The 25,697-nt window shown below is 51.2% G+C and overlaps 2 protein-coding genes across 7 annotated transcripts; one reads left to right on the forward strand and one right to left on the reverse strand.

The window, feature by feature from the left end:
• FCMR (Fc mu receptor) lies at positions 1–19,688 on the forward strand. Of its 6 annotated transcripts, none has more exons than XM_025277701.3 (8): positions 1–194; positions 7,814–8,149; positions 8,924–9,055; positions 10,025–10,247; positions 12,816–12,952; positions 13,257–13,415; positions 14,191–14,249; positions 17,538–19,688. In XM_025277701.3, the coding sequence occupies exons 1-8, from the start codon at positions 158–160 to the stop codon at positions 17,712–17,714; spliced, it is 1,260 nt and encodes a 419-aa protein (XP_025133486.2). In that variant the 5' UTR covers positions 1–157; the 3' UTR covers positions 17,715–19,688. The 6 variants fall into 6 exon arrangements, with proteins under 6 accessions (XP_025133486.2, XP_044799203.2, XP_044799202.2 ...); XM_044943268.2 differs by lacking the exon at positions 1–194 and adding an exon at positions 2,926–3,040; XM_044943266.2 differs by lacking the exon at positions 1–194 and adding an exon at positions 7,368–7,501 and having other exon boundaries at positions 10,157–10,247.
• Positions 19,593–25,212, reverse strand: IL24 (interleukin 24). The gene is made up of 6 exons (XM_006043813.4): positions 25,109–25,212; positions 23,381–23,900; positions 22,243–22,305; positions 21,215–21,373; positions 20,576–20,647; positions 19,593–19,676 (listed from the first exon to the last, which is right to left on the reverse strand). Exons 1-6 carry the CDS (start codon positions 25,210–25,212, stop codon positions 19,593–19,595), a joined length of 1,002 nt encoding a protein of 333 aa, XP_006043875.3.
• Positions 25,213–25,697: the final 485 nt, after the last annotated feature.

Below are 25,697 nucleotides of genomic sequence, written 5' to 3' on the forward strand. Positions count from 1 at the left end.
AGATAGGTTGTCATTTCCTCATTTCCAAGCCCCACTCCTTGTGGGGGCCCAGAAATCTCTTTTAAGCATCAGACGGCACAGGGCTCCGGGGTGAGCAGCGGGCCTCTGTCCCCCTCTTCGGGGGGCCCTTGGATGGGACCTTGCTCTGGAAGGAGCCATGGACCTGTGGCTTTGGGCGCTTTACTTCCTTCCAGGTAAGTGCTCTGGAGAACCACCTTGGACGCCGTATGAGGACTGAATTGGTCACAGGTAGGGGAGTGGCTCAGAGAAGGCAATGGCACCCCACTCCAGTACTCTTGCCTGGAAAATCCCATGGATGGAGGAGCCTGGTGGGCTGCAGTCCATGGGGTCGCTAAGAGTCGGACACGACTGAGGACTTCACTTTCACTTTTCACTTTCATGCATTGGAGAAGAAATGGCAACCCATTCTAGTCTTCTTGCCTGGAGAATCCCAGGGATGGGGGAGCCTGGTGGGCTGCCATCTATGGGGTCGCACAGAGTCGGACATGACTGAAGCGACTTAGCAGCAGCAGCAGGGGAGTGGCTGGGTATCTCTGGCTCTGAAGCGTCTGGATGAATTTAGTTGTAAACCAGTACCTGGGGCAGGACAAGGGTGGAGGCCATCCCAGCTCCCAGCTAGCACCCCTCTCTCCTCTCCAGACACTCCTCCTGAGCCCTAAGGTGTTGACTCACAGGCTGAAGGTGTCCCCTCTCCCAGGTGTCAGCCTGTTAATCTGGGATTTAAAAGCCTCCAATGTTCTCTCTTCTACCTCTACATTCTTTCTTTGGTTCTCTTATCGCCTGAATTTTCAAAGTTCCAATCGAAGACTCCCTGGTCCATTTGGTAGGCCTGCTTCCCCAGGTAGCTCCAACGGTAAAGAATCTGCCCACAATGCGGGAGATCTGGGTTCGATCCCTGGGTCGGGAAGATCCCCTGGAGAAGGAAATGGCAGCCCACTCCAGTATTCTTGCTTGGAGAATCCCGTGGACAGAGGAGCCTGATGGGCTGCAGTCCATGGGGTCACGAAGAGTTGGACACGACTGAGTGGCTAACACTTTCAATTCATTTCCAGAGCTTCATATCTCTTGGGCACCCCCACTTCCACATCTCATCAAGACCAAAAATACAACTGGCCTGACACCTAACCTCAGATTTCTCACTGGTCACCACCTAAATCAGCTACTCTGTCTTCACTATCTATGATATCAGCTGCAAAATGCCAAAATAGCTTTTTACCCACCTCTCCCATTTAACCCCCAACCAGACTTTGACCCAACTGATGGCCAATTCATGTAGTTTGTAGATTCACACTTACCAGGATAGGAAGAAATGGCAGCCTCTGCTAGAGACAGAACAGAGGAGTGAAAAGAAAAGGAACACAGGAGCAGCTTTTAACTACCTCCCTACTTTCTGCAAGCCGAGAGCCTGTGGCTCCAGATCCACCTTACTTCTTCTTGCCTCTGATCATAACATCATCCTTCCCAACGACCTTCCATGCCTCCTACTGCAAATTGAACCAAACTCCTGAAATACCAACTCCTTCCTTGGCCTCCGCTTTTACACGCTGAGCTTATCGTTCTCCCCAGGACTTTCCTAACCTCCAGCCAGCAGAGCTCCCTGAACATGCGCTGGACTTCCCTGCCACCACGGCCTTGCTCCTGCTGTTCCTTCTGCCAGGAGCGCCCTTCCCCCCACCTCCACCACGGATGCGGCCCTTCAAGCCCATCTCAACCTCCACCTCCTTCTCTACACTTTCCAGAGCCCCTTCTTTGGAACCTTAATATATTATTGATTCAGTGGTAAGTTTCTTGGGGGTCAGAGTAGTTGTTTATTCATACTTGCTTTCTTTGTGATGGCTGGAGTTTTGAAGAAAGGCAAATGTTTGAGTCAAATGTTGGAAGTCCCTGAAAGCCCAAAGGAATGAAGTTTTAATGAAATACTCTGTGACAGGTAGTAGGACATGGGTGAGCACAGCGGATGGTTAACCAAACTTAGGCCTGAGAGGGAAGAGGGACTGGGTGGATGTGGGAGATGTCTAGAAGTGAAGGGCACCCGAATTGTAGTCCAGCAGTCTGTCCAGAGCACTATGACTCTTCTAGCCAGAAGGGTCCTTGCTCTGGGCTTTGTCCTTCTCCACTGGTGCCAGTCCCCATGGGCTGAGGAGTTCAAGACCCGAAAGGACATGCTTACCCCAAGCCCACATCCACACCCCCTCTGCTAGGCCTCAAATTCCCTGTCCAAATGACTCTGAATCCACCTTCGGCGACTCTGCAATGCTACCCTGGGTCTTCTATCCTAGAGTTATGTCTTGGCCTGTAAAAGTGGCTACAGCTGGATGTTTGGGAAGGAGATGGGGTTTATACATGCAAGCTGGGTCATTCACCAAGTATATGCCAGGACTGTTGTGGAGTGGGCAGGAGCTAGGGTTGAGAACTGAAGGGAGAGAGGCCAGAAGCTGGAGGCAGAAAACTTGGGGCCATTTTCCCCTGCACTGCATATGTGAGAATGGACATCCAAGGAGAGCATAAATTTGTCAAGATGTTGGAGAGCCCCAGGGACAGAGGAGCCTGGCGGGTGACAGTCCATGGGGTTGCAAAGAGTCGGACACGATCGAGCAACTTAACAACAACAGTTTACTAGCTTAGTGATTAACTTTAAACTATTCAGACTATGATGAAAGTGAAAGTGAAGTCGCTCAGTCGTGTCCAACTCTTTGCCACCCTGTGGACTTTAGCCTACCAGGCTTCTCTGTCCATGGGATTCTCCAGGCAAGAATACTGGAGTAGGTTACCATTTCCTTCTCCAGGGGATCTTCCCGACCCAGGGATCGAACCCGGGTCTCCTACATTGGAGGCAGATGCTTTAACCTCTGAGCCACCAGGGAAGCCCAAGACTACGATATTTAGGTCTTATTTGCATTCCTGCCCCAGGTCCTGCAAATATGGGGGTGGCCCTGGTCACCAGTGCATGAGGCACAAACTACAGGCCACATCGCTTGGGGCCCCAGGTGGAGGTCCACAGAAGACAGCAGGATAGGAGGTAGGCTTTCAAACCTACCTATACCTTGACCTATAATAGTAAGAATGCACACGCTTGATGCTGTGACATAGTACAACAAACACACATCTAAAACTTACCCTTAATTCTTTAATATGAGGATGACTCTGGGGCTTCAGCACTTGGATGGACGTAGACGCTTTCTTCGGAGATAGGAAGAGCTTGTACAGGAACAGGTTTTGGAGGAGGAATCAAGAGGGTTTTTTTGTTTGTTTGTTTGTTTTTTCCTTTTACCATTGTAAGTGTGAAATATATCTTAAATATTTGAGTGAAGTCCAAGTGGAGGGATCCAAAAGGCAAGTCTGGAGCTCAGAGGTACAGACAAGGCTGGAGATCCACGAGTGCTGAGATCTAGACAGAGCTGGCACTAAAAGGCATGGGAGTCCATGGGCTCTTGCAGGGAGACCCGGGGGGACAGAGAGGAGGACAGGCCCAGTGCCAGGCCCTGGGGTGGCCCAAAACTGGTGGAGAAGGAGCCATACATAAGGAAGGAGTCAAAGAAGTAAGTGAGGAGGAGAAGTAAGCGAACAGATAAGAAGTAAGGAGATGGCAAAGAACAGCCATTGAGAGAGTGACGTCAGGGAAGCCAGGAAAGCATTTCCGGGCAGGAAGGCTCTATCCCACCAAATGCTGCCAAGAGGATGAGGAAAAAAAGAAGACAAAGAAGTGACCAATGTGGCAACAAGGAAAGTTTTGGTGACCTTGACTGGAGCAGTATCAATGGAATATTGGAGACAAAATTCTGACAGATGTAGGTGGAAAAGGAATTAGGAGACGTGGGATTGAATTGCAGCTGAAGGGGAGCGGAAATGTCAACGAGGGGTTGTCCAATGTGGGCATCATCAGGGCATGTGTGTGAGCCATGTTAATGCTGGAAGAGAGGAACCACTGAGGCAGGCAGAGAAAGGGGGTGATTGCAGGAGAGAGGCTCTGTAGGAGTTGATGGGATAGACTCAGGATCCAGGGCAAAGGACTGGCTTTTGAGAGAAGACAGATACTCCATTCACAGCAACAGGACCAGGCAGACAGCAGGCCTGGACACACACAAGTCAGTGTGTGCAGAAGTAGGAAGCCGCTTGGGATGTTTCTCATCTTTTTTTTTTTTTTAAGAGCCCTGCTCCATCTGATAAACATAAAGCTCTCAGGCAGGTCAGCTTCCTTCTTCCAGAGATCCTGCTGTGACTGGAGTTGATAGGGTCCTCATCACCTCTCCTGCCTAGAAAATCACCACCCCGCAGAATCCAGTCTATTCCCAGAGCACAGCCACAGCCAAGGCCTTGGGGCCTAAACCTTATTTTGTATTGCGAAAACAAGATTTTTTCCCATGTTTCAAACATATGCTGTGCTGTACTTAGTCCCTCAGTCATGTCTGACTCTTCGCAACCCCATGAACTGTAGCCTGCCAGGCTCCTCTGTCCGTGGGGATTCTCCAGGCAAGAATACTGGAGTGGGTTGAGTGGGTTGCCATGCCCTCCTCCAGGGGATTTTCCCAAACCAGGGATGGAACTCAGGTCTTCCCCATTGCAGGTGGATTCATTACCAGCTGAGCCACCAGGGAAGCCCAAGAATACTGGAGTGGGTAGCCTATACCTTCTCCAGGAGATCTTCCCAACCCAGGAATCGAACCAGGGTCTCCCGCATTGCAGTTGGATTCTTTACCAGCTGAGCTACCAGGGAAGCCCATTTCAAACATATATTTATATCCAACTACATGTTGAGAGTGACTTTTTATACCACATATATCCCTCTCCCCTACCATCACCACTGAAAATCAAATCACCAATTCAGAGATTAATGATACATCACAGCTTCTCTAAAACATCAATATTAAACAGGTTGATTCCTTTATATGTACTTCTACTCCTCCCTTTCTTCCCTGGAATCATTTGGAAATGTAATCATAAGGCTCAAAATTGCAAAAAGTCAAGGGCACCTGGGTTGCTTACCTAAAAATGCAGATTCATAAGCAGATATACTCACCCGTTCAAAGCAGATATAATCACCTTGCTGAAGGGCAGGACCAGGTCATCTGCATCTTAGCAAGTTCCCCCACAGGAGTCTTACATATACTGTGCTAAGTTCTAAACCTGGAGGTTGTATCTATCTTTTTTTCTATTTGGGAAGTCTGCTTGTGGTTAGAAGCTATTATGAACTCCAAGGAGAGTGGAATCTGGTCATTTTCACCTTGCACATTAATGCTTCCTTGGGACCAGAGCTCAGTGCACCCAGCAGCTTTCCTTGTGCTTCATCCATCCAAAGTTTGCACACTAAGGATGTCCCAGTCAGTGCTGGTTGCTCTAACAAAGTGTCATAAATGTGGCTTCCACAATAGACATTTATTTCTCACAGTTCAGGAAACTAGAAGTCCTAGATCAGGGTGCTGGCAGATATGGTTTTCTGCGAGGGCCCTCTTCCTGGTTTGCAGAAGGCTACTATCTCCCTCTGTGCTCCTGTGGTCTCCTGTGTAAATAGAATAAGGACACTGATCTCATTTTGAGGGCTGCGGCTTCATAACCTCATCTAACTCTGCTCCTGCTGCTACTGCTGCTAAGTCACTTCAGTCGTGTCTGACTCTGTGTGACCCCAGAGACGGCAGCCCACCAAGGCTCCCCTGTGCCTGGGATTCTCCAGGCAAGAACACTGGAGTGGGTTGCCTTTTCCTTCTCCAATGCATGCAAGTGAAAAGTGAAAGTGAAGTCGCTCCGTCGTGTCCGACTCTTAGCGACCCAATGAACTGCAGCCCACCAGGCTCCTCCATCCATGGGATTTTCCAGGCGAGAGTACTGGAGTGGGGTGCCATCATCTAACCCTACCTACCTCCCAAGGCCCCACTCTGTAATATGGCAGCTTCAACACATGAGTTTTTGGGCAATACAAACATACAGTCCATAATGTAGGATCTGGGCAAGCCAGAGGGTGACCAGCAGTACCCCACTGAATAGAGAGAGGCCACTGGAGGTGTCTGCACGTGTCGTGACCCATCTCTGCTCTGTCTTGCCTCTGCCCATTTTACAACACCTCACCCTTGAGAAAGCAGCAGCATGCCCTTTTCTGGCTGAGTTGGTCGGGAAACGTTTGCATGCTCACTCTCAGGTGCCAGGCTTTGCACACAGGTGTGTGTGGTCCCTCTGGACCTACGGGGGATTCCCCCAGCCCCTTGGTTGGGTCTTTGCCCTTTGAATGGGTCGCCCTTCCGTTGGCATGTTCCAGTCACAGGGCTGCCTCCCTCGTCTCAGTTTCCAGGGTGTTTAAAGCAGGGGTGGGTGATTCGCATGAGGGCTTTCACATCAGCTCACACGTGTCTGATAGTGCCCTCTGCTTCTCCCTGCTGTGCTAACCAGCTGCACATCCAGATACTAACAAACTCCTGCGAACGCTCCCCTGCTAGCCCTTCTCTAGCCTCCTCCACCCTGTCTCATGCTCTCACGGTTGTTTCCTCCTCTCTCCAGGTATCCCCATCCTTCCCTCCCCCCAGAATGTCCTCCTTAGCGCATCTAGAAGCCAGCAGCCGCACTTCTTCCCCTGACTCCTCGGAGCGATTCTAAATCTGTGCTCTGCAGTTGAATTTCAGGAAGCTTGTGAACACCCTTCCCCTCCTCATGAACATGCTATGTCCTCTCTCCTCTCTTAGGCTTTATGGGGCCAATTCTCACTGTCTAGAAGGGTTTCTCCTCCACCCCAGTCCCCCCAGCCTCACCCCAACACACACACCCCATCCTCTGCATCATCTTCCCAGAAATATATGGACCCTTGTTGGACCCACTTAGTTGACAAACATACCCTCTTCTCCAGCTTAGCCCCGCCTTCTCTCCACCATAAGCTTGTTGATGTCAGGGACTCAGGAGCCACACCTTTCACTCCTCCCTGCTCCACACCAGCCCCAAGGCACAAACAAGGTGTGCACACATTCAAACACACTCCTGTTTCCCTCTGTATTCCCTCCTTTGGTGAGGATGACCATCATTCTCTTAGCCCTCCACACCCAATCCTTCAGGCCACAGCTTACACAGCCCTTCTCCCAGAAAGCCTTCCTCAAATTCCCCTCCGTGGCAGCCTGGATCAGGCAGTCCGCTTGCTGCTTCCAAGGAGCCCTGTGTATCCACGCCATGGGATTTATTACACTTTGCTGTGGTGGCCGTAGATTTGTATCACTGAATAAGTGACTCTTTCTGTGAGGGAGGGATGGCAGCTAGCTTATCACATGAACGTGATTCAATAGATACTTGTTAATGATTGAATTTAAAAAAAAACTGGAGGTGAAAGAGTTGTTTTGGTTGGATGGATCCAAGCAAAACAAAACTAGACAGGAAAACCTGTTCCACTAAATTTCACCACGCCTCCGGGCAGCACACTGAAGTCACTCGGGGGCCACGTGCTGGTTGGGGGCGCAGTTCACCATGGCACATGTCATGGCACATGATATTTTGACTAGATTCTCAGGAGGTTGGTGTCTGGGACCACAGAGGTTCAGGTTTGATGATAAGACGGAGGGCTACATGAAGGCTTGGGCTGGGGAGAGACTGAGCCTCAGGTGTAGAGCAGGGACGGACCAAGGAGGTTAACAGGGTTGAGGATGGAAAGAAGCTGTGGGTGCAGCTAGGGCTAGACATGAGGGAGGCGCAGGGCTGCTCACGGGGATGAAGCTGGATGCAGGGATGAGTATGAGGCTGCACTGGGGCCTAGGTTGGAAACAGGGCTGTGTTGGGGACGTGGCTGGGGATGGGGCTTCCTCTCACTAACTCCCTCTCCCTGCAGTAGTCGGAGCCCCGAAGGTCCTTCCAGAAGTAAAGATGGAGGGAATGCTGGGAGGATCCGTTACCATCGAGTGCCCACTTCCTGAAACGCATGTGAGGATATATCTGTGCCGGACCATTGACGAGTCTGGAAGATGCACCACCGTGGTGTCCAGCAACAAATTCGTCAGGGAGGAATTCAAGCACCGAGTCACGCTGGAGCAGTGTCCAGACAGGAGTCTGTTCCTTGTGGTGATGACAGAGCTGACCAAGAATGACAGCGGGGTCTATGCCTGTGGGGTGGGCAGGAACACAGACCGAGGCAAGACCCAGCAGATCACCCTGACTGTTCACAGCGGTAGGTGCCCCACTCGCTGGAGGCTGAGGACACCCAGGAAACGTTGGCCCTTGGGGAGGCGGGGACAAGCATGGGGCCACAGCGGTCCCCACACCCTAACACTGCTGCTGTGCCAGCTAGTCCAGCAGAAACTGGGATCCATGGGGCTGTAACCTCACAGAGTCAGTGAACTTCACGATCCACCAAATTTTCTATCCAAGCCCTGAGAAAGGAACAGGATCGGTGTGCCCCCGGGTGGTAATGTGCCCACCCTTCCCCCGGGTCACAAGCCAAGTGGGGGGTGGGCATGAAATTGAGGAGAGGCTCTGAGACTGGAAGAAACTGGAAGCAAAAGGGCATAAGCAGCCCCATAATTGGTCCCGTGAGAAATATCAGGGATAAATATACAGGAAAGACAATCATTTTTCAAGCCACAGTTGATGGCCAAATTTGTTACTTTATATGATCCTTTCCTTATTGCTCCAGAATCCCTCCTTTCTCCCTTCTTTTTCCACTGACTTCCTCAGACATACACAGTACTCACTCAACAATCTAGATTCCCGATGGACTCTGATTTTGCAGAGAATGCCCACTGCGTTACGGTGAAAGAGGATTTTTTTTTTCGGGGAAGACCCCAGCCCAGTTACTTTTCCTCTCCTCTCATGGGCACCGTGTCCTCATCCCTTTATTGCCATCTACCCTGGCTGAGTCAGCCTCAACTCATACCAGCAGTCCCTCCCCCGGGCCTCAGGCTGATGCTGGAGACCACCAATGGACTTCTCTTGCCTTTGGTAGTTTACGAGCCATCCTGGGAAGAAGAGCCGATGTCTGAGCCTCCAGCATGGTTTAATAGATTTCTACAAATGCACATGCCTCCTTGGTTCCAGATGCCCGCACATGCCAGTTCTTTAAAATTCATGTCCAAAGGTCAGTTCCCCGAAGCTAGGGCAGGGGAAGTGGGGGAAATTCTGTGTTGTTGTGAAAGTGGATGAGGGGAATATGTGTTCAGTTCATGCAGTGGTTGGCAGGGCAGAGCTGAGTCTCACGTGTGTATTTCCCTGTCTTGGAAGAGGGAACCTCCTTGAGGCCTGCATTCCAAGGCTGTCAAGCCCATCCCTCAGCCACTTGGCACTAGTTGCAGTACTTACACATCACCACCAGGTGGGGCCGCGCATAATGAAGTTTATGCTCCATTCACAAAATCTAGCCCTTCTATGAATGACTTAGGAAACCAAGACTGGGCAGACATTTCCCAGCCAGAAGTCCTCCTGCCTTCTGCTCCCCATGTGGCTATCTTCCATTTGATGGCATACAGTAACTTAACAGCTCTATTTTGTGACAATAAGATTAACAATAATTATACTAATGATACTTTTACACTTCTATCACTTTTCTGTCTTGAATGCATTTTGACATATGTTTCCATCATATCCTCACATGTTCCCTGAGAGGTAGACACATTAATTGAATATTGTTATACTAGAGGACTCTGCTGGCCCTTGAGAGGGGGATAATGTCACTGAGCTCATTACATACCCAAGGTTGTGACTGACAGGTGTGGAATGGGGGAGAATAGACACATAGATATAATACAAGTCAGGATGGGAACTGAACTACAGTCAAGGTTTTCTCCGTGGTTAAGAGGAGGGAAAGCTCTTCTGCCTGGGAAGTCAGGGAAGACTTCCTGTAGGAAATGGAGTTTGAAGCAAATATAGACAGAAGGGACTAGGTGTAGATGGGCCTGTTCAGAAGGCATTTCAGGCAATGTGGATTGCAAGAACAAAGGTAGTCTACCTAAAAGGAAGGAATGTGTTCAGGAAAGAAATGGTTGACCCAAGGCTACCGGAGACCAGAGTGTGGATATGGAAGGTCACTTTGTCCTGCTCTGTCCTGCAGTAACCACACCAACTCAAAGGACCAAGTCTCCTCGAGCACACCAGGCCTCCCCCAACCCCTCAGTCACCCACCGCCCCCAAGTTTTCAGGGCATCTTCAGTAGCAACTGCTGAGCCCACCATCTTTCTGCCAGCCATCACAACCTCAAAAACCTCAGCTCAGAAGGGGCTTCTCAGACTCCAGACGGCCAGCTACAACCACCAAACCAGGCTTCACAGGCAGAGGTAAGATGCCTCCACCATTTGGACGGGGTAAAACTGGTCAAAGGAGACTAGAGCTAGGAGATCCACCAAAATCTCCCTAAAATGTCTGCCAACAGAGACACTTCTTGGCTTTGTCTCTAGAAGTCACTGTGAAATATAGTATAGATATATTTATTATAGCTATACTAATGTTATGCCTATAACATTAATTCATTAGTCCTATTACAAGTACACACATCAGTGCTCCAGCAGGAGATCTTGTAGAGATGAGACGAAGATCTTTCAGTCATTCAACATTTATGCAAATGTGTTTTGACGCTGCAGCTGCCACTAAGTCGCTTCAGTCGTGTCCGACTCTGTGTGACCCCATAGATGGAAGCCCACGAGGCTCCCCCGTCCCTGGGATTCTCCAGGCAAGAACACTGGAGTGGGTTGCCATTTCCTTCTCCAGTGCATGAAAGTGAAAAGTGAAAGTGAAGACACTCAGTCATGTCCAACTCTTAGCGACCCCATGGACTGCAGCCTACCAGGCTCCTCCACCCATGGGATTTTCCAGGCAAGAGTATTGGAGTGGGGTGCCATTGCCTTCTCTGGTTAACCATGTAGATCCTCCCCATAATTGTAGGAGTTTTCCTTTTAATAGATGAGAACTTAATTTTTTATTGAGACTTAGCTCATCACTCTGATTGAGTTTAAATGACCCTAAGAGAAAACTTAAATCTATGGCCAGCCTCAGAGCAGGTATTTTTAACTGGCCAGGTGAGAGGATCCCATCTAGAATTATTATAAACAGATAGAACAGGACTGAACACTCATCTAAAACAAATTTCCTAGGGGGTATCCAATAAGAGCCCAAAAGAACAGAAATCCACCAAGCTAACCCAGAAGTAATAGGCACAGGTGATTGGCCACAACCCAACAATTGGATTGAGTTTTAAACTAGCATAGAATCATGCTATCATAGATGGCTCTGAGAGACTGCTCCTGTTTTGACGGGGAAGAACTAAATGAATATAAAATTAGCTACTAAACCATCAGTAATTTAAAAATTACTTTTGCGTGTTTCCTTTTACTCTTTCAACATGGCTACTAGGAAATTTTAAGTTACCTGTCCGGCTCAGACTACATTTCTGTTGGCCAGCTCTCAATTAATGGACGGGCTGCAGCCCAGGAAAGTGTTGCTATCGACCACTAGGAGGCAGCATTAGAACAGATTCCAAAGAAAACCAGTCAGATCAAATCAGATCAGTTGCTCAATCGTGTCCGACTCTTTGCGACCCCATGAATCGCAGCACGCCAGGCCTCCCTGTCCATCACCAACTCCCGGAGTTCACTCAGACTCACGTAATACCTGCGAATTATTTTTTTTTGCCAAAGCAAATAGAAGGGGCTTCCCAGGTGGCTCAGTGCTAAAGAATTGGCCAGCCAATGTAGGAGACAGGAGATGCAGGTTCTATTCCTGAGTCAGGAAGATCCCCTGGAGGAGAAAATGGGAACCTGCTCCAGTATTCTTGCCTAGAAAATCCCATGGACAGAGGCGCCTGGTAGGCTACAGTCCGTGGGGTTGCAAAGAGTCCACAGGGTTGCAAAGACTCAGACTCAACTGAGCAGTTAGGCACACACACAAGCAAAGGCAAACGTGAGCGAAGAAAGGCATTTCTGACGTTATTTGGGCCTTACAATTAGGAAATTGAGCCCATGAGAGCAAAGTGGTTACAAACAGAACCAGGACTTCTGATTCCTAGTCTATTAAACCATAACAGCTTACTAGTGGAGAAGAATTCAATTAACTCAACCAACATGTTTTTAAATCCCCACTACATGCCAGGCATTGTGCTATGTCCTGAAGATGTAGAAAAGTTTAAAAACGTTATATCTAGGTGTTATTTTATTAATACTAGTCTTGACTGTGGTAAGTGTTGTAACTGGTATGAACAGAGGAAGTGGTGACACAGAGAAACAGTTGATTCTAGTTTACCACGACTGGAGAAGAAAATGAGGACTTATGTAATGGATAAGGAAAGCAAGATTTCAACATGTAGAGAAAATGGAGGGAAGAGCTTCTAGCAAAGGGAGCACCATCCTCTCTTCCATGGTTATCAGAAACTAACTTATTTAAAATCTGCAATCATCTTGTGAAGAAACTGAGGTGCAGAGAGCTGGAAGTGGAACTGACCTTTGTTGATTGCTGCTTGGGTCAGCTACATTAAGGTCTTTATAGCCACTATTTTATTTCATCCTTAAACTGTTCTGTGAAACAGGTTTTACTGTAACCATTTACTGGGAAATGAGGCTCAGAGAAGTTAGGAAACTGATTCAAGATCACACAGCCAGGAAAAAGCTAAACTTGAAATTTAATCCAGGTTTCCTGACTCCATAGACAGGCCCTTTTGTGACAAGGGTGGGGGTGGGGGAGGTGGGTGGGGGTGGGGGAGGTGGGGGAGGGTGGGGGAGGTGGGTGGGGTGAGAATTCTGTTATCCAAGGGACAAACCTGTGAACCGCCTTCAAAAGTTGGCCCTTGGGGTGCTGCCTTAAGTCCCCCTCCGTTTCTTACCTCTTCTTCCTCTCCCTGCTCCTCCCCTGCTCAGAGCCTCCAACCAGGGCCCGGGCGCTGCGTCTGGGATGGAAGACCAAGGTGTCTTCATCCTGATCCCCACCATCCTGGGTCTCATACTCCTGGCGCTTCTGGGGCTGCTGGCGAAAAGGATCATTCAAAGACGGAAAGGTGAGTGGGTCAGGCCCAGTGACGCAGCTCCCAGAGAATCCAGCTCCCTCTGATCCCCCAGGGACACTCAGGACTCTGGATGAGCAGACTGAGTTTGAGGGGACTTGGGATGGGGCTCGGTGGTCTGGACATGGGGACGGTGAGGAGCGCGGCCCGAACCCTGAAGTGGAGGGCCGGAGCACCCTCAGGTCAGACGCTGCCAAACGGCGGGGAGGGGGCCGTCTTTAGTTTTCTGTAAGACTGGGCGAGTGCGGGCTTCTGACACCCTCCTTCCTCCTTCTGTCCCTGCGGCTTGGTCGAGAAGCTCTCTCCAGGCGGGTCCGCCGACTGGCCGTGAGGATGCGCACGCTGGACGCCTCCCAGCGGGCCCTGTCCCGGCGGCCGCGCGTGTCCCGGCGGCCGCGCACCCCGAGCAATATCTACAGCGCCTGCCCTCGGAGGCCCCGCGGCGTGGACGCGGCTGGTGAGCCGGCTGGCAGGCGGGAGGAGGGCAAGGCTGGGCGTGCGGGCAGTCAGGGGGAAGAAGGTCGGCTTGTGGGGGCGCGAGGCGGGTCTGGGGGGTGGGGGGACGAAAGGGGGTGGGGGCGGGGTGGGGCTGGAGGGGTGGGGAGGGTGGGGTGCGGGGGGAACTAGGCGGGGTGGGGGGCGAGGCAGGAGGGGTGGGGCTGGAGGCGTGGGGGTGGGGGTTGGCTGGGGGGTCGTGGAGGACGAGTTGGAGGCGGGGGCGGGGCTGGCGCGCGAGCTGGATTTTTCTAGATAAAGAAATGGAGGCTCAAAGAAAGGCAGTGAATTGCTCATTTGAGTGAATTTGTCCTTTGCTTTGTTTTATATTATGTCAAAAAGACCTTCTTGGTTTCCTAGTCATTGATAGAAGAACTAGATTTTGTGCATGGAGCATAAACTTCATTATGCGTGGCACCGCATAATGTAATATCTGGCAATATCTGTGGTATCTTGTGGTGCTCTGACCTGGGGTGAGGTGGGAGCGGGGTGGTGGGGGTGGGAGCGGGGTGGTGGGGGTTGGGGGAGTGGGAGCGGGGTGGAGGAGGTGGGGGCCGGGCCGGGGCCGGCGCACGAGCTGGAGCCGCAGAAACCGCGCGACGCACAGCGAGAGCCTGGAGACCCGCGCCTCCAGGACAGCCGCGCAGGGCCCACCGCCCGGGGGCTTGCCGCAGAGCTGGGGGGTCGGGGGTGAGCCCTGGGCCCCGCCCTCATGCCGCCCTCCCCGTCCCCATCAGGTGGAGGGGCCGCATCGCCCCCGGTCCCCGGAGCGCCCGCAGCCTCCGCCCAGCCGCAGGTAAGCCCCGCCCGCCGCGGGTAAGCCCCGCCCCACTGCAGGTAAGTCCCGCCCCGCCTCTGATTGGCAGCTGCGGCTCGAAAGGGCGGCCCCAGACCTGGGCGTGGCCCCGCGCGCCGTTTGCGGAGCTTCGGCTTCGCGGGAGGGCGCGGGCTTTCCCAGCCGCTGCGGGTCCCTGAGTCCGGGAGTGAGTATCCGTTTCCTCCTTGGACGGTGCACGTAGACGGCTACCCAACAACTGTGGTAGACTTAGTTACTTGGCTTCTGGCCAAGCATTCCTCATGGGATAAATGGGAGCTTAAGTAAAGGATGCTAGATGTCGACTAGGAAGGCCTTTCCTGTGTAAGAGATTCAGTTTACAGTAGGTCTTAAGAGGGTTACCCGGTTTCATCTGAGGAAGTACTTTCTAGTAAGCCCTCTAAGATAAGAGGAGATTGTTTACTGAAGGCAATTAAGCCTGGCCAATGGCACCCCACTCCAGTACTCTTGCCTGGAAAATCCATGGATGGAGGAGCCTGGTAGGCTGCAGTCCATGGGGTCACTAAGAGTCAGACATGACTGAGCGTCTTCACTTTCACTTTTTACTTTCATGCATTGGAGAAGGAAATGGCAACCCACTCCAGTGTTCTTGCCTGGAGAATCCCAGGGACGGGGAAGCCTGCTGGCCTTCCGTCTATGGGGTCGCAAAGAGTCGGACACGACTGAAGTGACTTAGCAGCAGCAGCAGAGACATAGATGGGCTTCCCTGGTGGCTCAGCTGGTAAAGAATCTGCCTTCAATGCAGAAGACCTGGGTTCAATCCCCTGGCTGGGAAGATCCCCTGGAGAAGGGAAAGGCTACCCACTCCAGTATTCTGGCCTAGAGAATTCCATGGACTGTATAGATAAGATTCAATACTTTGAGTGAGAAAGATTCCCCTTGAAATCTAGGTGTGGAGTAGGGAACTCATCTTTTTTTTCTCTCTCTCATCTTTCTATTGATGACCATTGGCAAGTGTATGAAAAAATGTTAAGCTATTCATCCTCCTTTGTCTTCCCCAGTTAAGAAGAGAACATTTTATTCTTTAAAGCATCCACAGTAGCAGAAACATTATTGCTTCCGGAACCAGGAAAACTAAGTGTGGCAAATGTCCCTGATTTAATTAGGGTGTAGGCTAAGCTGATGCAGCAAACGCTAAACCCCAGGGCTTGCAAGATGGAAGCCTGTTTTCCTTGAAAGTGAAGACAGGGAGCCAGGAGGAGGTGGCCTGAGCCATGGGGTCATCCAGGGCTGCAGATGCCTTCTATCTGTTGCTCCACCATCCCCTGGAGTCTTTCCTCATCCGTGGTTGATGCTCAATCACTAACACCATGTATGCATCCGCACATGGGAGGGAGAAAGTTGCTTTTTTAAGACCAGGAGCCTGAAGTTTCACGTATCAGAGAACCACTGGGCACAGTTTAACCACATGGTCACACCTGCCTTCAAGGGAGGCTGAGAACTGTATCCCTGTGGGTCTTGCTTAAAAGAGGAGAGTGATGCCTGGGAACAGGCAACAGCTCTGCCCCCATCAGGCCCAGCTTCTGGAGCTTGCCCTTACTCAGCCCTGCTGGACCTGCTGGAGGAGTTCTCAGTAGCGTAAGTAGGCCCAGCAGTGCCCATCAACTCTACCCTTTGTTGTTCACTCGCTAAGTCACATCTGACTTTTTGTGACCCTGTGGACTGCAGCATGCCAGTCTTCCCTGTCCTTCACTATCTCCGGGTATTTGCTCAAACTCATATCCATTGAGCCCTTTTCTCTGAAACTGTTCTGTGACCACACATGGCCTCATGTGGGCCTGTCAGTTCAGTTCAGTTCAGTCGCTCAGTCGTGTCCAACTCTTTGCAACCCCATCGATTGCAGCACGCCAGGCCTCCCTGTCCATCACCAACTCCCGGAGTTCACCCAAACTCATGTCCATCGAGTCGGTGATGCCAACCAGCCATCTCATCCTCTGTCGTCCCCTTCTCCTCCTGCCCCCAATCCCTCCCAGCATCACAGTCTTTTCCAATGAGTCAACTCTTCACATGAGGTAACCAAAGTATTGGAGTTTCAGCTTTGGCATCAGTCTTTCCAAAGAACACCCAGGACTGATCTCCTTCAGAATGGACTGGTTGGATCTTGCAGTCCAAGGGACTCTCAAGAGTCTTCTCCAACACCACAGTTCAAAAGCATCAATTCTTCGGCACTCAGCTTTCTTCACAGTCCAACTCTCACATCCATACATGACCACAGGAAAAACCATAGCCTTGACTAGACGGACCTTTGTTGGCAAAATAATGTCTCTGCTTTTCAATATGCTATCTAGGTACCTGTACCTTGCTTAAATTTTACCCTTCCTCCCTGCTTGAAATTCACACTCCTGCTATCAGGGATTAAAAAAAATCTTGATGAAACAAATTCACAACAAGGTGCCTATGATAAATGACTGAGTAGTTTAAGCCTTCACAGGGAGCGACTTTTTAAAAATGGTTAAGTCAGATTAGTCTCAAATGATGAACCGTAACAGGCAGTGGGAGATACATTTTTGAAGCAAGCTGCTGCCCATTCCCTCTCTGGTAAAGTACAGAAAGGAACAGCTCCTTTCAGTGAGCGCTTACTCAGTGCCTGCTCTGTTCAGGGGGCTGAACTTCTAGTTCTGAGTGGTTGCTGCAGCCTTCCTGGGTGGATGTCACAATAGTTATGCCACGCTGGGGTCATGCCATAGCCCTGGCGTCCGAGAACTGATCCATCCCGAAGGCAGATGATCCTGAAGTTTCTTTCCGGGGAAGTGGAGCTCCACACAGCCTGCTACCTTCCTCCCCTTCAACCGCCCACTCCTTCCTGGAATGCACTGTCCCGTCACGTCACAGCCTCTCCAGGGAATGAAAGCCCTATGAAGGTGCAGAGGATGACTCATCCTCCTTCTGAATAATTCCCTGAGAAGATGCATATTTATTCCACAAGTCACATCATCTAATCCAGAGGGGAAACTCCTCTGGTGGCTGGTTCTCCTTCAGACCCATGCTTAGTCACATGATTTTTGTCTGAGCCCCATTTAAAACACTTCCTGCCGTATCAGATCTAAGTGTTTTCCAGTTACGTAGAGCGTGAGGCACTACCCTGAAAATCACCAGGGCTGAGCCGCCTGATGGAGTTCAACCACCTCTGTGTTTTGCCTTCTGGAGGACAGCAACCATGCGCACCCCAACCCGCACCCCACCATTGCCCACTGTGGATACTACAGTCACCCTACCCAAACCCAGGGATGATCCTTTGGTCATTTCCAGGTACCTGAAACTCCCTGGCTCCATGTCCCATCTCTGAAGATCGACTGTGAATATGTAAGCTTCTGCCACCAACCTGCTGCCAAGGTGGAGGACACTGATTCCAATGACTACGTCAACGTTGCCTGCCTGACTCACCTCTCCAGCTGTGCCCCTGGGCCCAGACCTTGGTGTCAATGAGTCTTGTCTGTCTGCCGGCTCCCAACACCCACTCCATCTGTTTCAGAACGCTTGTTACCTCCCCACCTCAAGTCTTGTCCCTGCCTGTTTGCCCTGAGCACTGATCAGTCTCCCCTCCTCCAGCTCTCCTTACACACTTTTGAACCCCCGTGGTTTTCAGGTGGCCTCTGGGAATGCAGAGCATTTGCCCTGTTGCCACCTGCCTCCTCTCCAAGCCATGTGACAGCCTATGGACTTGCAGAGTCTTTTTGATCACAGGGTCCTTACTCCCCTGGCTCTAGACCACATGGCCTTGGACTGGAGTGGAGGCATAGCTGTTGCTTTGAAAGCCCTTCTCGAGCTTGAGTTCCCCACCAGCAGAAGGTACCTGGACTGCCCTGTGAAGACACGCTTCAGCCCTGAGCTAGGAAGGGACCTTGGTATGAAACACCCCTGGCAACCTCTCTGCCCCAGTCTTAGGGCTAGCACTTACTAGTGATCTTCTGTTTGTCTGGAGTCCTGTGGTGACGGCAGTTTATTTGGATGTGATGAAGGGTTGTAAATTTTCAGAACCATCCTTGTTAGTGACATACGTGGATACCCTCTTTAGGTCTTCCTCCCTTGATCCACGTAAGTACCCTGACTCCAGCATTTTCTCCCTTTAAGAAATAGAATAGCTTTTGTTATCTATTTATCCTTGTTCTATAGCCTAGTACTATCTTAGCCATGGTCTCTTTGAGCTATCCAAAGCCATTACAACTCTCTGCTTTCAGAAATACAGTCTATTCCAGTCCAAGTGGCTTATGGCCAGGTGGGGAAGGACAGTGATCTGGGGTTCCTGGCGGGCCCATTGTTCTGCAAGAGCACTGACATCGTGGAAGAAGAGACTGCCCACATCCTATTCATCCTCCTAAGTGTTCTGAAGGAGGGTAGAGTTAGGCAGACATTGTATCTTTGGATTGAAATCAACTACAAAGTTCAACCAGAGCTGGAGACGAGAGAATGCCCAGTCTTGCTTTTAGGAAGAAGGCCTTTCCCAGGCACACAGCTCAGCCTCACGGGGCACTGGTCCAGTGCTAGAAAGCAGAGGCTCCCGAGGTCCCTGCCTTATGAGCAGGGAGTGCCCTCACAGGTGGGACTGTGCGTCCAGGCATGAGGACACCAGCCACAGTGTCAGCCTGACTCCAGCCCCCCAGGCGGGCAACAAAGGCGGATGAGCAGGATCAGAAAGAGCACCTGAGGGGCGGGGCTGGTGGGACCGGGTGGGAAGGGCAGACGGAAGAGGCGAGAGGTGGCGCTGAGGGGGAGTCTGCTTTGTGCTGGGCACCCTCTGCGCTCTGTCTTTCACCATTTACATTCCAACCAGTGCTCTCACCTCACCCAGCGCTCTGTTCCTGCAGATGTCGTTTGTGACCATGTGATTTCCATGCCCTGAGGCTCAACTCCATATCCCAGCATCCCTCATTGTTCCTCAGCAATTCAAAGACAGGTTTTAAAAAATCCAATTTATTAAGCGTTTCCTGAGCATTCCCATCCACTAACCCCACACAGTGGTGAGGATTGTGGGGGGAAACAGAGAAACGTGAAGAGGGCAACTCCAAAAGACAGTTTCACTGAAATAGAAGTTTCAGTCTGACAAATAAATATGGCATCAGTTAAAACACTGATGGGAATTAAATAGAGTTGTAATAAATATAGGAATCTGCTTTGTAGATTATTCACAGCATCCAAGGGAACCTTCCATGACTGTTGTTGCGGTCACTTAAAAGAATGAAGTCGTAAGCTGGAGCCAAGAACAGGACCCATGGTCAAGAGTGTGAAGTGCCCAGAGGACATCATGGGAAGGGACCCTCATCTGAAATGACGCGGAGAAGAAGGAAGGTATCCTGGTCTAGGCCTTCAGAGCTGGTAGAATTTCTCCATCCAGCTCAAGAGAATGTCCATTTCTCCAAAGGCTTTGGTCACAGCTGCTTCTCTGTCCAACTAAAGGGAAAGGAAAGTTGAAGACCTGCCGTGTTAGCCACAGGAACAGGTTTCCTTCTGACCCCTGAACCTGGTGCGACTGTAGATCACGGGCTGTGACCCCTTTAGGATGGCCTCTGACAAAGTCACCACCCATCACTTCTTCTCTGTGTGTGCTGTCTGCTTTGGAGACAAGGACAGATGGGTTGGTGAGTGGCCGCAGATAAGGAGCAAGGGAAAAGCATCGTGAGTCCCTGACAATAAGCATCAGAATCCCTATGCAGGGTGGATTCCATCCACCTAAGACCACTGTGCAGATGAGGAAATTGAGACCTGGGTGGTCCCTTTCCCTAGTATGTTATTGCTCTTCACCATTTGTTTATAAACTGGTATATCTGTTCCTCAAAAAATGATCGAAATTGGATTGTCTTGGGGAGGGAGCTGGGGATGAAACTGGAATTTTCTTTGTTGTCTTAGTTTAGGAAAAGACAACATAATTCTTTTTCACAAACTCGACCCTTTGGGCATCCTGGAAAATACTGCAGATGTGTGTTGGGGTTGGGGATTCTCCCTTCTTTCTCCCTCACTTTTGACTCACCAATTGCCCACCTCAGGTACCCATAAAGCTCTCACTTTGGAATGTCCTTGGTAGAGAAATCATCTTGTAGGAAAATAGAATAGCATTTTAACTTGAAAACTGGCAGAAAAATTGGCCATGTCACTTGCAGTGTTTATGCAAAGTATATGGTAACTAACACAGCTGTAGTATAGCTATGCTCCTGCTAAGTCAGGTGGCTCAGGGCGAGCTGGATGGAGTCCCCTACATTGAATTCTATACCAGGTCCCTAACGCACCCTCGTGCGACAGTTCAGGGTAGTCTGCTTCCAGATGGGCAACTCTCAGTTCCCGGTCTTGATTACCTGTTTAAATGCTTGGTAGAACAGCAAAAATCGCCTGCGTGCACTCTTACGGGTAGAAAACATCTTTTCCTGCTGGATAACAGAGAAAGAAAATTGTGCCAAGTGTCAGGTAGGAGCAGAGGTGCCTTCTCCCACTCTTTCCTAGTAATGCCAGAGAGACTCCCAAGGCCTAAGAGGGCAGCTCCAAATCTCACATCCCCAGGGCAGCCAATGCTGACCTCTCACCGTGCAGCAGAGACTGCCTCCTTTCATATTCACAGTAGTCTTGCCAGGTAGAGGTGATTATCAACACTTTATAGATAAGAAAACCAAAGCCCAAAGCGATTGACCACTTTTGGGGTTTTGTTTTTGTTTTGTTTTGGTCTCCCAATTTGTCTCTCAAAGGTGTTTTAAATAAATAAGATTGATTATTTGCAAAAAAAAAAAAAAAGAGAGAGAGAGTGACCACTTTGCAAATGGACACCCAGCCTGTTAGACCTGGACTTAAGCCAGCACTGCTGGTGTCCAGAGCCTGCGCCCTGCCCCACGGCACCTGCAGCTCCCTGTCACGGAATAAAAGCCGGGCCAGATAAGGGAAGACGAGTCTTCTGAAAACACAGCATCTCCCGCGGACCTCCATCCCGACTTTGTTCTACTCACACTGGCTTGCAGTTTTGACACGATGACAAAGAAGTTGTTGGCCAGAGTAGAGAATGACTTCAGGATCCCGAATTCAACAGCCTTGTCATGGTAGTTTTTGAAGACAGTGTTCACATAGAACCTCAGCAGGGCGTGGATGAGGTGGCAGCTCTCAGTCTCCTGGGGGGTGGCAGGGTCACTGCCAAGCCCAGGCCTCTGCCCACTCTGACCCTGATGAACCACCCACGTGGCGCACAGGGCAAGATAAGTACAAGTGCAGGCAGGGATCCTCCAGGAGATGGGGCTCTGAAGCGTTGGGTCTTACGCTTCAGAGCCCCTTTGGACATCTTTGTTTGACCAGAGGACCCACAGGCCTAGAAAGGAAGGGCTCATCCGGGGTCCCACAGCCAGTGAGTGGCAGGCCCAGGCCTGGCGCCCAGGACTCCCACCTCCTATGTGGTTAGATTTCTTTCTTCTCCAGCCCATGGCCTCTCTAATAGCTCTGGGCAGTGATGGGCCTTGAAAAGCACCACCTCTTGGTGAGCTGAGTTTTGGCAGGGAAAAGGTTTAGAAGGAGAAATGAAGAGAGAGAAAACTAGTGTCCATGAAGGCAGGAATTGCACCCTGGGCTCCTGAGGTGCCACAGAAGGGAGCTTGTCATCCCTCAGGGGTCAGAGCTTGGTGGTTTTTACTCACTGCCTAGATGGGTGAGAAGAAAGTGGGGGCATGGAAGAGGCCCAGGCAGACGGCTCTGGGCCAATGAGAGCAGAAGAGAAATCCAGATTGATGGAGACTGGCTAAATGGAGACAGATATTTACAAGCCTCAGTCCCCGCCCTCTCCTCAGGTCCTGTATTCACATACCCTGGGTACTGAGGAGACCAGCCCAGGTGTTCCTCCTCCAGCTCACCACCCAGCCCTGACCTGTGCAGGCTCAGCCCGGGACAGAAGTGAAGTCTTCTATCAGCCTCCCCTGGAGGACCCCTCAGCCTCACCCTCAGGAGACCAGCCACCCAGAGGAGACAACACCCTTCCCCCGCATCTGATTACCGAGACGTTCTGCAGAACCTCTTTCCGCAGCAGCCGGACACTCGTGATGTTATCTTGAGCTTGCTTGGGGAACAGAAAGGACAGATGTCTCCAGGTTGGAGGTCAGCATAGAAGCCAACCTTGCAAGTACATGCTGCTTGCCCAGACCCTTCAGTCTATCTAGTCTGTGTGACCTCAGAAGCCACAGGGGGGACCCAGGGAGGGCCATGCTGAGCTGGCTCCTGGGGGGGGAGGTACAAGGTTCCAACTTCAGAAAATCACGAATCCTGGCCTCCCAGGGGCAGATGGAATCTTAGGCGTTCTCAGAGCTTTGATAAAGGACTTGTTTGATTCCTTTGGTCACTTGAAGCATGAAGAAATATGCCCATTTTAAGAACCACTAGGATTCTTACACTAGGATGTTACCCCCACCTTCCATGGAGAGTCGGGGAGGCTGCACCTCGAGGCTTCCCCTGCAGCCCGCCACTTCTTGGGTTTCCAGCCAAAGAATCCTTGATTCTTAGTCCTACCTCCTCATTGTACAAATAAGGAAACTGATAGCTTAAGAGTGGGGGAATGCTGTGTGGATTGGTTTCAAGGTCAAGATCACACAGAGGTGTCCTGTCCCAGTCCGGCACTCTCCTCTCTCCCCAGACTGCCTTGTCAAGCTCCTTCATTCTGCCTTGCATCTGGATTGTCCTTTAAGGAGTACATGTCACAGGATGCATTAACCGTTCTTTCCCAACTCAGAATTAAACATTCTTTCAATCTTGAATCAAGGCCTCAGCAGGTGGGAACAAACTAGGAGGAGCTGGCAAAGCAGTAGGTGAAAACTCTGGTGGATCTCAAAGGATTCCCCATGACTTCCCGTGGGTGAAGGCTTATGTAACCCTGGGACAGAGATGAAGCGCAAATGAATCAGGCTTCCTTCTTATTCCTCATGGGCTGTGTTTCTTTTCCTATGGACTGGCCACATCTTTCTGAGCCTCAGTTTCATTGAGTGCAGAAGGAAATGTGGACCCACAATATCTCTGACTTCACTAAGCTCCTAGGTAGGAACATGATTAGCAAGCTGCAAAGGGCTCCATAATCATCAAATATTTTCCTTTGCCCAGATCACCTCCCTCCATGGCTGGGTCCAGAACAACACTTCACTCACCACAATGTCCTTCATGGCCCAGAAGGCCTGCCACAATTTCTGGAGAACTACTCCTTCTACCCGGCAGGGCCCAAACTGGAACTCTTGGCCCCGGACCCAAGGTCCCGGGCTCCAGAGAAGCAGCATCAGACTCAAGCAGGGAAGAGCAGCCACGTGCATAGAAGAGTTCATCTGCAGCAAAGAAGGTCCAGGAGGATCCTGCTGGGGGAAGGGAGTACCCCTGTAAGGGAGGATCCTGCTGGAGGAAGGGGAGTACCCCTGTGAGGGAGGATCCTGCTGGAGGAAGGGGGCACTCCTGTGAGGGAGGATCCTGCTGGGGGAAGGGGGCACCCCTGTGAGGGAGCATCCTGCTGGGGGAAGGGGGCACCCCTGTGAGGGACCATCCTGCTGGGGTAAGGAGGCACCCCTGTGAGCAAGGCCCTCAGCCTCAGGCGTGGTCCCCCTGGAGTAAGGCTCCTTGCCTTTGCCGCGGCCAGCCTCGGGGACACACAGATGCGAAACCTGAAACCAGGGTGCGTTCCTGGTGTTAGAACAGTTCAAACATGTGGCCTTGCCAGGGTGCCCTGGGTGGGGCAACGGTTTTTCGGCCCCAAGGGCCTTTCTGCCCCTCAGTCTTACACCCACTGGTCTGGCTATCCCTGCTACCTCCTCCCTCAGCACTCTCCTCTGCATCACACACACACACACACACACACACACATATACACACACCCTGCCCCACCTTCCCTGCTCCGTTACAGTCCTCTCTAGCCAACAGCCCACCCACCAGTCAGAATTTGACCAAGAAAAGTGAAGAAACGGGGAGTTATAATGTGCCAAAGAACACATACAAGGATCCCAGACTCGGCAGAACACATTGGCCTATCTGAGTTCTGCCCTCAAGTCACCAGACACACATGGGCAGGTCTTTCTTCCCTCCCCCCGGAGAAGGCCACCTCTGACTCCCATCACTGTCCAGAGGCGCTGCGGGTTTAATCCTGGCCCACAGGGACAGGCGAGCTGGTAGGCACACTCACTCTGCCACCTCAGCTGACCGACTCACTCTTGATGCTAGGAAGTAACGTTTCAGGTGACTGAACATGAGGAGGAATCAGGAGGACTCACATGAATCACCTCTAAAGCCTTCCACTGCATGACTGTGTGAAGAGCCGCAAGCTAGAGGCAGGGAACCCCCTTGTCTGTCTGTCATAACAGTATGCAGAGATTGCTTCTCCATGACTCCTTGGCCCTTTGCTTCTCTTCTTTCTTCTTTCCTCAGAGCTCGGTCCCGCCCTTTCTTACTCCAGGCCCTGGTCTCGCACCTGAGGACGCTCAGTCCTCCACCCCTCAGCTGGGCGGGAAGCCAGGAAAAGGTCTGTCTCCCCAGTGCCTGCCAACTCGCGAGCCAGAGGAGCAGGCCCGGGGCCAGCACGCGTTGTCCTGTCATGCAGCTCTGAGCTCCAGCCTCTCCCTCAGAGTCTTCCTGGTCCCTTCTTTCCAACGCCACCGGCTCTTCAGCCTCTTGCAAATTCACCTGTGGGCTTCATAATCCTCCTAGCCTTCCTCTCCTCCAGCCTAAACTCTTCTGATGTTAAACCCAAGAGAGCAGCTCCTCCTCATGGCGTATCTCACCCTTTACATAAACACTGACAAAGTTGGCCTCTGTGTCCCCCCAGCCCCTATGCTCAGTCGGGTGGCAGTCGGTCTAAGGCTTCAAAGCCAAGTACTCGGGAATCTCCCATCACTCACCTCAGGCCCTGGAAGGGATCCTTTGAGGGCTTGCTGGTTGGTGGTGGCTGGTTCCTGTCGTAGAGGAAGAAGGTTGGGCAGGCGTCCACACACACACACACCATGCACCGACCAGGGGTGTAACAGTGGATGGAAGGCTCTTGTTCCAGCTGCGGAAGTTGTTTCCAAAGTAAAGGTGTGCAGGCAAGCCAGGCTTTGTGGAGCTTCATATACATGGGGGCTGTAGGGGAGGAGCGGGGGAGGCAGAGGGAGGTGGAGAAAGGGAAACTGGTCATGCTTTCCCAGAGAATGACGTCACTGCTAGTCAACCTTCACTCTAGACAGTGGGGCTGTGGGGGAAGCAGCCCCTGGGTGTGGTAAGCGCTGGGTCTGAGTTCCAGCTCTGCCATTGGCAGCATGACGGGTGCAGGTCATCTAGCTACCTCGAACCTCAGTTTCTACATCCATAAAGTTAAAACAAGCAAGCAAGCAAACAAAAGCTCCATCCCATCACCACAGGAGCATCAGTGCCATCAAGAGACCTGGCCAGGTGTCCTCCTAGTAGGACGCTCAGCCTTCAGGTGTAGGGTGTAGGTGAGGGGCAGACTGG

The sequence above is a fragment of the Bubalus bubalis genome, chromosome 5, assembly GCF_019923935.1.
Source record: "Bubalus bubalis isolate 160015118507 breed Murrah chromosome 5, NDDB_SH_1, whole genome shotgun sequence".
Taxonomy (NCBI): domain Eukaryota; kingdom Metazoa; phylum Chordata; class Mammalia; order Artiodactyla; family Bovidae; genus Bubalus; species Bubalus bubalis.